The sequence below is a fragment of the Bufo gargarizans genome, chromosome 1, assembly GCF_014858855.1.
Source record: "Bufo gargarizans isolate SCDJY-AF-19 chromosome 1, ASM1485885v1, whole genome shotgun sequence".
In the NCBI taxonomy this organism is placed as follows: Eukaryota; Metazoa; Chordata; class Amphibia; order Anura; family Bufonidae; genus Bufo; species Bufo gargarizans.
Genome location: NC_058080.1, coordinates 482,298,765 through 482,311,186, shown reverse-complemented (window position 1 = coordinate 482,311,186; position 12,422 = coordinate 482,298,765). Strand labels below are relative to the sequence as shown.

General features: G+C 48.4%; 1 protein-coding gene across 2 annotated transcripts in view; it reads right to left on the bottom strand.

Annotated features, from left to right (window-relative positions):
• FRMD3 (FERM domain containing 3) overlaps positions 1-12,422 on the bottom strand; it is a 268,375-nt gene that overhangs the window by 95,922 nt on the left and 160,031 nt on the right. For both annotated transcript variants that reach the window (XM_044273781.1, XM_044273788.1), the window contains exon 4: positions 11,015-11,093. In XM_044273781.1, coding sequence (XP_044129716.1) covers positions 11,015-11,093 — 79 coding nt within the window. The remainder of the gene's footprint in view (positions 1-11,014; positions 11,094-12,422) is intronic.

The window sequence follows — 12,422 nt, the reverse complement described above, 5'->3', positions numbered from 1 at the left end:
CACAATCTGGCTAGTGGTGGCTACTCCTGGCACATTATAGGGGGGCCCCCCCCTAATCTGGCTACTACTGCCAGTGGTAGCCAGATTAGGGGGGGGGCCCCTATAATGTGCCAGGAGTAGCCACCACTAGCCAGATTGTGCCCCCGTGCCCCCCTGCCCCCCACCCCCCTCATAAAGTGCCAGCCCAGTAGTCTACTGGGCTGGCACTTTATGAGGGGGGTGGGGGGCAGGGGGGCACAATCTGGCTACTCCTGGCACATTATAGAGGGGCCCCTATCTGGCTACTCCTGGCACATTAGTGGGGGGGCCCTATCTGGCTACTGGCACATTAGTGGGGGGCCTATGGCTACTGGCAGATTATAGGGGGGGGCCTATGGCTACTGGCACATTATGGGGGACCTATGGCTACTGGCACATTATGGGGGACCTATGGCTACTGGCAGATTACAGGGGGGGCTATGGCTACTGGCAGATTATAGGGGGGGGCTATGGCTACTGGCAGATTATAGGGGGGGCTATGGCTACTGGCAGATTATAGGGGGGGCTATGGCTACTGGCAGATTATAGGGGGGGCTATGGCTACTGGCAGATTATAGGGGACCTATGGCTACTGGCACATTATGGGGGACCTATGGCTACTGGCAGATTACAGGGGGGGCTATGGCTACTGGCAGATTATAGGGGGGGCTATGGCTACTGGCAGATTATAGGGGGGCTATGGCTACTGGCAGATTATAGGGGGGGCTATGGCTACTGGCAGATTATAGGGGGGCTATGGCTACTGGCAGATTATAGGGGGGGCTATGGCTACTGGCAGATTATAGGGGGCTATGGCTACTGGCAGATTATAGGGGGCTATGGCTACTGGCAGATTATAGGGGACCTATGGCTACTGGCACATTATGGGGGGGCATATGGCTACAGGCACATTATAGGGGGGCCCTATGTGGCTACTGGCACATTATAGGGGGGCCCTATGTGGCTACTGGCACATTATAGGGGGGCCCTATGTGGCTACTGGCACATTATAGGGGGGCCCTATCTGGCTACTGGCACATTATAGGGGGGCACTATGGGGACATTAGCTCAACTGGGGATATTACAAGGGGGTATTTTGTGCACTGTCTATTATAAGGAGAATTATTTCTACTGGGGGGGTGGGGCATTATGGTGGGCTTTATTACTCCCCCATGGTATGACCCCCTAGTAGCAGCCCCAGCCTCTCCCTGCTCTGTGACCCCTCTGCCCCTTCTCCAAATCCTTATTATGAAATCTTTCTCATTAGGATAAAACACAACATCAGCTCCGCCGAGCCCCCGGCCAAAGCGTGGAAGTGGCGTCCGAGATCCCCAAGGGTCAAGTAACTGTAAGTTTTCAAATGAAATATGTTTATGTTATACACATATAGCCTACACTGTGCCACACAATATACAGTTTCTCCTGCAAAAGTCATCAAGTGTCATGGGGGGGACACAGAGCAGCGCCCAGCGGGGAGGAGAGAATACACGGATGCAACACTGTATCAGCCAGAAAATGACACTTTTGGCATTATACCAAAAATGCAATTTTCGGCTGATGTGTTTCGGCGGCCGATATATCGGAGCATGCCTAGTTTATTTTGTTTTACTGTGTTCTAATTTACATGGCTGACGAAAGTTGGGGGGGGGGGGGGTTGGCTCAGTGGGCCTCTGGGTGTTACTTGCCCCCTGGGCCAAAAGTTGCCAGTCAGCCCCTGGTGCATCCCTAAAATATCAGTGACATCCGGTACACTTTTTTTCTGGACGCTGCGAACTGTGACATTACCTGTGGTACCTGTATTGTATAATGTTTCCTCACCACAAATACCACAATAAACCATTTTTTTTGCACAAACACTTCCAAATCCTACGCTACTGTAAGTGTGACATACTTTCAAGCATATATCACATTTAAAATAAAAAAAGGCGAGAAGAAAGGGACAGGAAAGTGGGCGTGATGCAGATTGTGCACGCAGAGGCTGCTGCCCTGGGTGCGGAAAAACAGCGCCTGCTGCCAGAGCACAAGAAAAACAATCATCAAAGATACCTAGCTTCATGTCTCAGTGTGCAGGGCGGCGCAGGACACCACTCTTGAAGTCAGAAAAGTGCGACCAGGTGGTCAGTTGGATTGCAGCAGATAATGCTTCCAGTCAGTTAAGTACCACCCCGTCTTCCACCAAGTCCAGTCTCAGTAGCAAGGAGTCTGGTCAACACAATCCTCACCCTGATCCTCCTTCCTCCCACCATTTGCAGTCTGGCCAAACAAGTGATCCCACACTTGGATATTCCGAGGAACTCTTTTTATCGCCATTACTTGATTTGGCACTCTCGGCAATCTAGCTTGAAGAGGGACATGTGATCTTGTGCCCTGATTCCCAACCCTTTGAACATCCACAGTCACAAGAACATGACGGTGGGGAATGGCAATTAGTGTTTAATGAGGTGGATGATGATGAGACACAGTTGCCAATGAGGCAACCGCAATTACTGTATCAAGAGGTTGATGAGGAGGATGAGACACAGTTGTCAATCACTGAGGTTGTGGTTAAGTCAACAAATCAGGAGGATGATCAGAGTGAGGAAGTGGAAAAGGAGGTGGTGGACGATGAGGTCACTGACCCAACCCGGGAAGGTAGAAAGCCGAGCAAGGACAGCAGTACAGAGGGGAAGGGATCTGCAGCATCGCAACAGGCTGGAAGAGGCAGTGGGGTGGCAAAAGGGGGAAGGCGGGCCACACCACACAGGCCTGCAACTGTTCCACGGAGCAACCTCTTGCGGAAATCTTCCTTGCCAAGGGGTAAATGTCCCGCCGTCTGGTGCTTTTTTGAGGAAAGTGCGGACGACAAAAGAATAGTAGTTTGCAATCTGTGCCATACGAAAATGAGCGTACACACTAGCAACCTCACCACCACCGGCATGATCCACCACATGGCATCCAAGCACCGTAATAAGTGGGACGAACACCTGGGTCCACAATCTGTGTCTGCGGATCACACCACTGCCTCCTCTTCCCCTGTGTTACATGCTGGCCAATCCCCTGTCGAAGCTGCAGGCCCGGATGCATCCTGCCCTGCACCTGGACATTCGCAAGCACCATCAGCGACCACATCCACTTTTGTGTCCCATGTGAATGTGAATGCAAGAGCAAAAACCCAGCCACCCACTCACAGGCCATAGCACTAAATGCGCAACTTTCCAAATTACTGGCCCTGGAAATGTTGCCATTTAGGCTTGTGGACACTGAGGCCTTCCGCAGCCTGATGTCAGCGGTCGTCCATCGTTACGCAGTCCCCAGTCGCCACTATTTTTCACGGTGTTCTGTGCCCATCTTACACCAACATGTGTCCCGTAACATCACACATGCCCTGACCAATGCAGTTACTGGGAAGGCCCACTTAACCACAGATACATGGAGAAGTGCATTCGGCCTGGGAAGCTACATCTCCCTGACGGCACACTGGGTGAACGTTGTAGAGGGTGGGAGCGAGTCATACCCTGGGATGGCACAGGTGCTACCGACGCCAAGGTGTCACGAGGGTATCGAGAACCACGCCTGACTCAGTTATACCCGGGGTCAGGAAGTCGCAGCGGTTGGCTGCACGCTCTATTTAAGATAGGGCTGTTTTCCTTATGGTAGCTTTCTGGGTTTGCTTTGCAAACCCTTTTGGCTCACTCAGGGATCCGTAGCTCCTTCTCCTCAGCTGTTCCTTGTCCAGCACTCCCAAACCTCCTTATATTCCTCTCTCACACTTCTCTGGTTGCCAGAGATAGAGCTTCCTGCCTGGACATCTATTCTGACCCACTGGAGCTGTGTTGCTGCGTTCTCGGATGGTTGTTTCAGAACGCTACCCTCCGGATCCCTGTTGGACCTTTGTGGACTGCTGTGGTCACCCACCTGGGTGTTTGTGTACGTTTGTATTTGTCTGTCCTCTCCCTGGTGTTTCCCTCTTAGTGCAGTGGTGCGGACTAGCGATCCCACCGGCCCGTTCACTATCTAGGGCTCATTTCAGGGAAAGCCAGGGTTTAGGCACGTGATCGCCGCACGGGTGAGGAACCCGTCTAGGGACGTCAGGGCAGTCAGGTGCCAGCCGCAAGGTGAGTTAGGGGTCACCACCTTTCCCTCTCCCTTGGGCAGGGCTTTCCCTGTTTTCCTCCCTGTGTGTGACGCCGGTCATTACACAAGGATTGCGGGCCCTACGTCGATCAGGGTTACCGCCAGCACCTACGTTAGTGGCTCCAAACCACACTTCTCCTCCTCCTCCACTTCCACCTCCAAATTATCCACGTGCAGCACCAGTCAGTCATCAGTTGGTAGCTGGAAGCAGTGTAGCACTGCAGTGGGGAAGCGGCAAAAGGCCGTGCTGAAGCTGATATGCCTACGGGACAAACAGCACACTGCCGCAGAGCTGTGGTAGGGGTTAGGAGACCAGACTGAGCTGTGGCTCTCGCCACTCACCCTAGAACCAGGCATGGGAGGAGGAGCAGGAGACGGTTGCCTCCGCTACAGAGGGCAGTACCCATGGAAGTTTAATTCCATCTATTCAGCGTGGGTGGGCAGAAGAGGAGGAAGAGGATGAGGAGATTGAGAGTGATCCTCCTGATGACGACAGCGAAGTCTTGCCTGTTGGTACTCTGGCACACATGGCTGACTTAATGTTAGGCTGCCTTTCCCGCGACCCACGCGTTATACGCATTTTAGACAACACGGATTACTGGTTGTTCACCCTTCTCAACCCCCGCTACAAAGAGAACTGGTGGAGAGGATGAGCAAAACAGTGCAATACCAGAAGATCGTTGTTAAAAAAATAGCTCCAAAAATTTCCATCTGACAACGCTGGCGGCAGAGTCCGTAGTTCCTTAGCCAATTGAGGAGGGGAGACAAAGGGAACACACAGCAGTTCAACAGAGGCAGGGCAACACTCTCCAAAGCCTGGGACAGTTTCATGACAATCCGCCAGCACCCTCACCCTGATGCACGGCCTAGTGTCACAAGGAGGGAAACATTTTGGAAGATGGTGAAGGAGTACATAGCAGACCATGTCAGCGTCCTCAATGATCCCTCAGTGCCTTACAAATACTGGGTGTCCAAGCTGGACACGTGGCACCAACTGGCACTCTACGCCTTGGAGGTTCTGGCCTGCCCTGCCGCCAGCATTTTGTCTGAGCGGGTATTTAGTGCTGCTGGTAGCATTCTAACAGCTAAGCGTATCCGCCTGTCAACTGAAAATGCTGACAGGTTGACTCTTATAAAAATGAACAAGGCCTGGATTGACCATGACTTCTCGACTCCACCAGAGGAAAGCGGCTGAACATAAAGGCACTTTAAATGTGTTGTTTGTAATGTACTGAATACACTGTATTCTCCTGAACCCCTTCCACCACAAACAAGGGTATAAGGTTGAATCTTCCTTTTCTCATCCTCCTCCTCTTCCATCAGATCAACATGCTTGTTCGTCACATATAATGCCCTCGCATATATGCCCGTCGCATATAATGTTTTACAGGGTCAGCTCACATGCAGGCCCTCACATATAATTTTTTAGAGGGTCAGCTCACCAGCAGGCCCTCACCTACAATCTTTTACAGAGTCAGCTCACCAGCAGGCCCTTGCATATAATTTTTTAGAGGGTCAGCTCACCAGCAGGCCTTGACCTACAATCTTTTACTGGGTCAGCTCACCAGCAGGCCCGCACATAAAATCTTTTACAGGGTCAGCTCACCAGCAGGCCCGCACCTCAATTCTTTTACAGTGTCAGCTCACCAGCAGGCCCGCACCTCAAATCTTTTACAGGATCAGCTCACCTGAAGGCCCTCACATTTACATTTTTAGAGGGTCAGCTCACCTGCAAGCCCGCACATAAAATCTTTTACAGGGTCAGCTCACCAGCAGGCCTTCACCTACAATCTTTTACAGGGTCAGCTCTCCAGCAGGCCCGCACATAAAATCTTTTACAGGATCAGCTCACCTGAAGTCCCTCGCATATAATTTTTTAGAGGGTCAGCTCACCTGCAGGCCCTCATCTAATTATACCTAATAGGTAATTTGTGCGCATGCTGCCTTGCTTGGATATGGTAGCCATAGCTGTTTCTCAGGCTCCCTATTCGTAATCGAACCATGATTCCCCCAATACCCATGGTCTACATGGTTGGGCTGAAAATAACATCAAAACTTGAAAGGGCAGACATTCGAATGGATCGTCGCCGTCACGGGGACGTGTGATCGTCCCCAGGTTATCTAGAGTCACCAAAGCGGCAGCAGGCCCTCACCCATAATGTTTAAGAGGTTCACCAGCAGACCCTTGCTCCTAATGTTTTTGAGGGTTACCAGCAGGCCATGAATCAAAATTTTTCAAGGCTGTGTATGATGCCCTACTTTATGTGTAACAAAGGGTGTATTGGAGTGCCTCTTCCTTGTAATTTTTGGCAGCCCTTTCACTTAGTGCAAAGGCATTATGAGTGTAGGAGTCGCATTACATGAACAATTCGACCACAATGTGAATGAGGCCCTCCTTTATGTGATATACAGGTTTTATCAGAGTGCCTCTTCCTTGCAATTTTTGGTAGCATTTGCACTTTATATACAAGTAAATATACAGGAAAGAATGTTTCCTATCAATTTTTCCTCGGTTTTGTGCGTATTATTGTCAGTCTGTAGGCGTACTATTCGGACAACATCGTTCCCAGCAGTGACCTGCGAGTACAAGATGCATCCAGACATCCTGCTCCAGAACCATTTCGGTGGTCTTTTCATCAATTTCTGACATTTTGCTATAACCCAGGCACCCTCCCCTCTTCAGAGCAGGGGGTACCTGGTTTAATGCTCGGGTTCTCCCATTGATTTCCATTATACTCAGATGTGTTTGGCCCGAGCCCCCAAGCACTACGGTGCTCTATCAACACTAATGATTAGGAAATGTAAGAGTGCAGTAAAGTATACAATGTTGCTTAGCTAAGTATATGGGCACGTCTGTCAGAAAATTTCTAATTTCAAGTAATAACCAGCATAAATTTGTATGTATGAAAGAATATGGTGAAAATGTGAACACAAGTAAAGTATTATTAGTACATTGTAAAGTATTTGAAAAGTTACTGAAACAACGTTCAGATCAATACAAATACCTGGTTTGAGTTGGCTGTTTACACATACAGATATTTAGTAAAATTGTCCATACACATGGAGATTCGCTCACAATCTTTAGGTGCCCCTACACATTAGATGTATGTCTTCCAACCACCCAGACTGGATCACTATCTAATGTGCATGGAGTATCCCAAACTTTCCCAGGTGACAGGTCTTGGGAAAGAAGTATTGGGCATGATAGATTTAAAAATGCCCAATATTTTGTTTCCCAGGATGCCCTCATACAGCCCTGGCTACTTTGAATAAAACTTGTACACCATTGTCCATTGGGTATGTCTGGACAATGCATACTGCCTGTTAAAATTGTGCTAAACCTGCCCTTCTTCCTTTGACTAATGTATCTTCTATTTTATTAACACTGCACTTTTAGTTTGCACCGTACAGCCTAGGATCGGCACATGCAGTGTTGTGGCCTGTTCTGGGCAAAGGAATCAACTTTTTTCTGTGCATGCGCTGGTCCCGACCTCTCTTCCAGGCAACTGGCTGTATTACTTGCCTTATCTGTGCAAATTGGAGAGCCCCTCTTTTGACTGATGGGTCTTCTATGTCATCCACACTGCAATTAAAATATCTTGTTTGCGCCATTTAGCATAGGATCGGCACATGCAAATTTTTTTTTCTTTTGGCCTGTTTTGAGCCTGCAGATGGCACTGCTTTTCATGGTCACAGGAGCTCTTTAAATGAAATCGGGATATCAGATTTCATCTGCTGGGAGTTAGGCCATTAGCAGTGGGTTGCCTCCTTCTTCCCTACAGTATAACTCAATCTGAGCAAGCCTGATTATGGGGAGGTTAGGGAACAAGGATAGCAGAGAACCAATTTTTTTATGGACCTAATCTTAAGCACTGTCACAGATGATGTTGACACATCACAGTCATGGAAATAATGGAAACTGTCAGATAAGTTTTTAGGCAGATTTCCATCTTAATTTTGGAGGTTATGATGTCACTGAAGTATTTTTGCTCTGATCGTGTCCTGTTATATCTGCAGGGCTCGGATACACAAAACAAGTCAGCCAATTATAGCACCAGTACAAAATCATGTTTTACTATAAACAAATACAGTACATTTTTTGACAACTGGTTTATACTTTAACAAGTTATGGCCATACAAACAAACTATATAAAGAATTGTCCACATAAAGCTTCATATCACCAATCAAAGCCACAAACACTAAAGCTCACATTAATACACATAAGGGATGTGCAACCAAACAATACTCAAGTTACTGTAAAGCCTTATATAACCAATATTAGTGTATATGTGTCTGCTTTGTTTTCTTTAGCTGCCTTTAACGCTGGGAGTAATCCGATAATGTAGCAGGGGTATTTTACATTTTCCATAGCAGACAAAGGCTTGTGTAGCCAGCCTTTTACAGTTTCGCTTACTAAGGGCCATTCACATATGTCCAGCCTTCTGTCCTCTTTTCCCTCCAGTCTGTAGTATGAAAGCACCTAAAGAAAACTGATGTCTACACTGATCTAACAGTTTCTGACGAGATATGTTTGTGTCCTATGGAAACAGTTGTTATGTCCCCCTGAGCTACATAGGGAAATGCCTACGTGCAAAGTTTCTCTGATCAGCTATGGATTCAGGACAGTGCACAAAAACAAAACTGGCATTAGATATGCATCTGTGCAGCCAGTGGCGTACCAAGGGGGGGGGGGGGGGGCGGGCCGCCCCGGGTGCCACTCACAAGGGGGGTGCCAGCCAGGCCGCCTGTCTTTAAAAAAAAAATATATATTTTTTTATTCTTCAGGGCCGCACCGCCGATCGCCACAGGCGGCGCGGCCCTGGATGTAATTGCGGCCGCTGTGTGCTGTGGGCAGGGGAGGGAGAGGCGTGTCCCTCCCCTGTTCTTCTGATAGGCCGCAGGCACTAATGCCTGCAGCCTATCAGAGGTCGGCTCAGGCAGCGCGATGATGTCATTATCATCGCGACGCCTGAGACCGGCAGCACACAGCAGGGACACAGGCCGGAAAAGGCTTGCATCGCTGCTGAGCTGATGGAGGTAAGTATTCGTTTTTTTTTTTTTTCCTCTTTGCGGGGGGGGGGGGGGGGGGTGGGGGCGCCTGGCACTATGGGGGGGGGGGGGGAGATCTGGCACTATGGGGGGGGGGGGGGGGGCTGGCACTATGTGGGAACTAGCACTATGGAGGGTCACTATAGGGGGAGATCTGGCACTATAGGGGGGAGATCTGGCACGATAGGGGGAGATCTGGCACTATAGGGGGGAGATCTGGCACTATAGGGGGAGATCTGCCACTATAGGGGGGAGATCTGGCACTATAGGGGGAGATCTGGCACTATAGGGGGGAGATCTGGCACTATGGGGGGAGATCTGGCACTATGGGGGAACTGGCACTATGGGGGAACTGGCACTATAGGGGGGGGGAGCTGGCACTATGGGGACATTTCTTACTGGCACATTATGGGGGGGCACCATGGGGGTATCTGTGGGCTTTTTTTTAATTATTGGCACATTCTGGGGGGCACTATAGGGGAGAGCAGCACTATGGGGCATCTGGTGTTACTATAGGGGCATTATTTGGGGGCACTATGGGGAAGTGGGGGCTCTAAAGTGGTCTTTTGTATTGGAACATTATGGGGGGCACTGGCATTTGGTGGCACTAAGGGGGCATTTTTTTACTGGCACATTATGGGAGGCACTATAGGGGAGAGCGGCACTATGGGGGAGTGGAGCACTATTGGGGCATATGGTGGCACTAAGAAGGGGCATTTTTTTTACTGACACATTGTGGGGGAGGAGCACTATAGGGGCATCTGCTGGGGGCACTAAGGGGCATTTTTTTACTGGCATATTATGGGGGACACTATGGGGAAGGGGGAGAGGAGCAGTATGAGGGCATTTACTGGGGCACTATATAGGGGTATTTTATACTGGCATACATTATGGGGACATTAGCTCAACTGCGGGCACTAAGCGGGGGTATTTCATGTACTGTCATATTATAGGGAAAATTAGTACTACTAGGGGGTATCATGGGGAGCTATACTACTACTGGGGGCTATGAGGAACATGATTACTAGGGCACTATAGTAGTATTTCCAGGGGGACTGTTTCTGCAGTATAGTATTGGGGGTGGCAGGAAACTAATGTCTGTTTCTCAATCTCTGCAGAGACGGGAGATGGCAGAAAAATCATCATGGCGGTCTGGTTTGAATGGAGAAGATGAGGAAAGAGAACGTCTACATCAAAGGTGACATCACTGGATGTAAGAGGTATGTGGCGCTATGTAGGAGAGGAGATGCCCCTTATGAACCACTGATCACCCCTGATCACCCCATATAGACTCCCTGATCACCCCCCTGTCATTGATCACCCCCCTGTAAGGCTCCATTCAGAGGTCCATATGATTTTTACGGATCCACTGATACATGGATCGGATCCGCAAAACACATGCGGATGTCTGAATGGAGCCTTACAGGGGGGTGATCAATGACAGAGGGGTGATCACCCACATAGACTCCCTGATCACCTCCGTCATTGATCACCCCCCTGTAAGGCTCCATTCAGACGTCCGTATGATTTTTACGGATCCACTGATACATGGATCGGATCCGCAAAACACATGCGGATGTCTGAATGTTTTGTAATAAATATTATTGAAAACATTGAAAAAAGTTTGTGCATGTTTTCTTAACTTTCTTGGGGGGGGGGGGGGGGGGCTGCCAAACAAAGGGTTCGCCCCGGGTGCCAAATGCTCTAGGTACGCCCCTGTGTGCAGCCCTTTGTTTAAGATGGATTTGCACCATGCTGTACGGTTTTCACCAAAGATTGTCTTGGTTCCTTGCCTCATACCAAATGGTCATGACACACAAACACATAAAATACCTGGTGAGCTCTTCTTTAATCTTCAAAGGTTCATGAGGGTAGAATTTCACTCTAAAGCACATGGTGTATGGTGGATGAGCTGAAACGTTATAAAACAAAAAAAAAAGCATGAGAACAGAGTGCAGGGCATATTTGCTTGATGAAAATGCAGGAGAGGTCTCTTTATAATAAATGAGATGGCTTTAAGGGTAGTCCACGCCAGGGCAGTAGATAAAAGCATGCTAAAAAAAAAATCTCAATGGGTTTGCAGATTTCTTTTGTGATCAATATGTAATGTCAAAAGCAGTTGTGAAACATGACTTTGCTTATGCAATCATTTCCAGTACCTCCTACATGAGAGCCACATTTCACCAAATATAGAGGTCATTATAAAAAATATATACCACTCAGTCCAAAGTTATGATCCTACCCTAAGAGATACCAATCTACAAGTCAGTCTGAACGATTCGGGAACATTTATCACAAGGGGCATTTTTCAGGTCGTTTTGCAGGAGAAAATGGCCCTGATTTATCAAACTGGCTTATATTTTGGAGTAAATTGTGACTTTTCTGTCTTTTTACTTGTAAGAGCAATTTATCTCAAGTCTGTACCAGGCCAAAGTTTATTTTTTTCCCCTGCTAAGACAATTTCAGAAATGCAGCTATTTTGTGGGAGTTCCTGAGGAGTATGTTGGTGTTGGACTTATTTATCATTGGGACAATTGGAGAACTGCTCTCCTCTCCCAACCTGCGGTAGCTATGACAGGTGAAAATAAGTCAGGATGTGATAGCTTTCCTACACTAAATTTACAAGCATCACATAAATTTTGGCGCACGGGCCGTTCGTTACCTTTATACAAATAGACAATTGTGAAGGCAAACTTTAGCATGTCCCCTGTTGATAAGTCAGGGCCTTTGTTGCAGTCATTTGTGCCAAATTTATCAAAAGTTTCACAATATTTGATACATTTGGTGTATCTTTAAGGGAGCATTCACATGACCGTAAGTGTTTTGCGTTCCGCAAATTGCGGATCCGCAAAACACGGATACCGGGCCTTGTGCGTTCCGCATTTTACAGACCGCACATGGCCGGCGCTATATAGAGAATGCCTATTCTTGTCCGCAACCGCGGACAAGAATAGGACATGCTCTATCTTTTTTGCGGGGCCACGGAACGGAACAACGGATGCAGACAGCACACGGTGTGCTGTCCGCATCTTTTGTGTCCCCATTGAAATGAATGGGTCCGCACACGTTCCGCAAATTTGTTTCGAATCCATTTATACGGTCGTGTGAATGCTCCCTAAGTCAGGCTAACCACCTCCACATTCCCAACCAATTTTTTTTTAAACTAGAGTGTAAAAATGCACAATGTCACAATGTTTTGGGGTAAATAAGCCCAAACAGAAACAAAGCCCTATTTTTTATG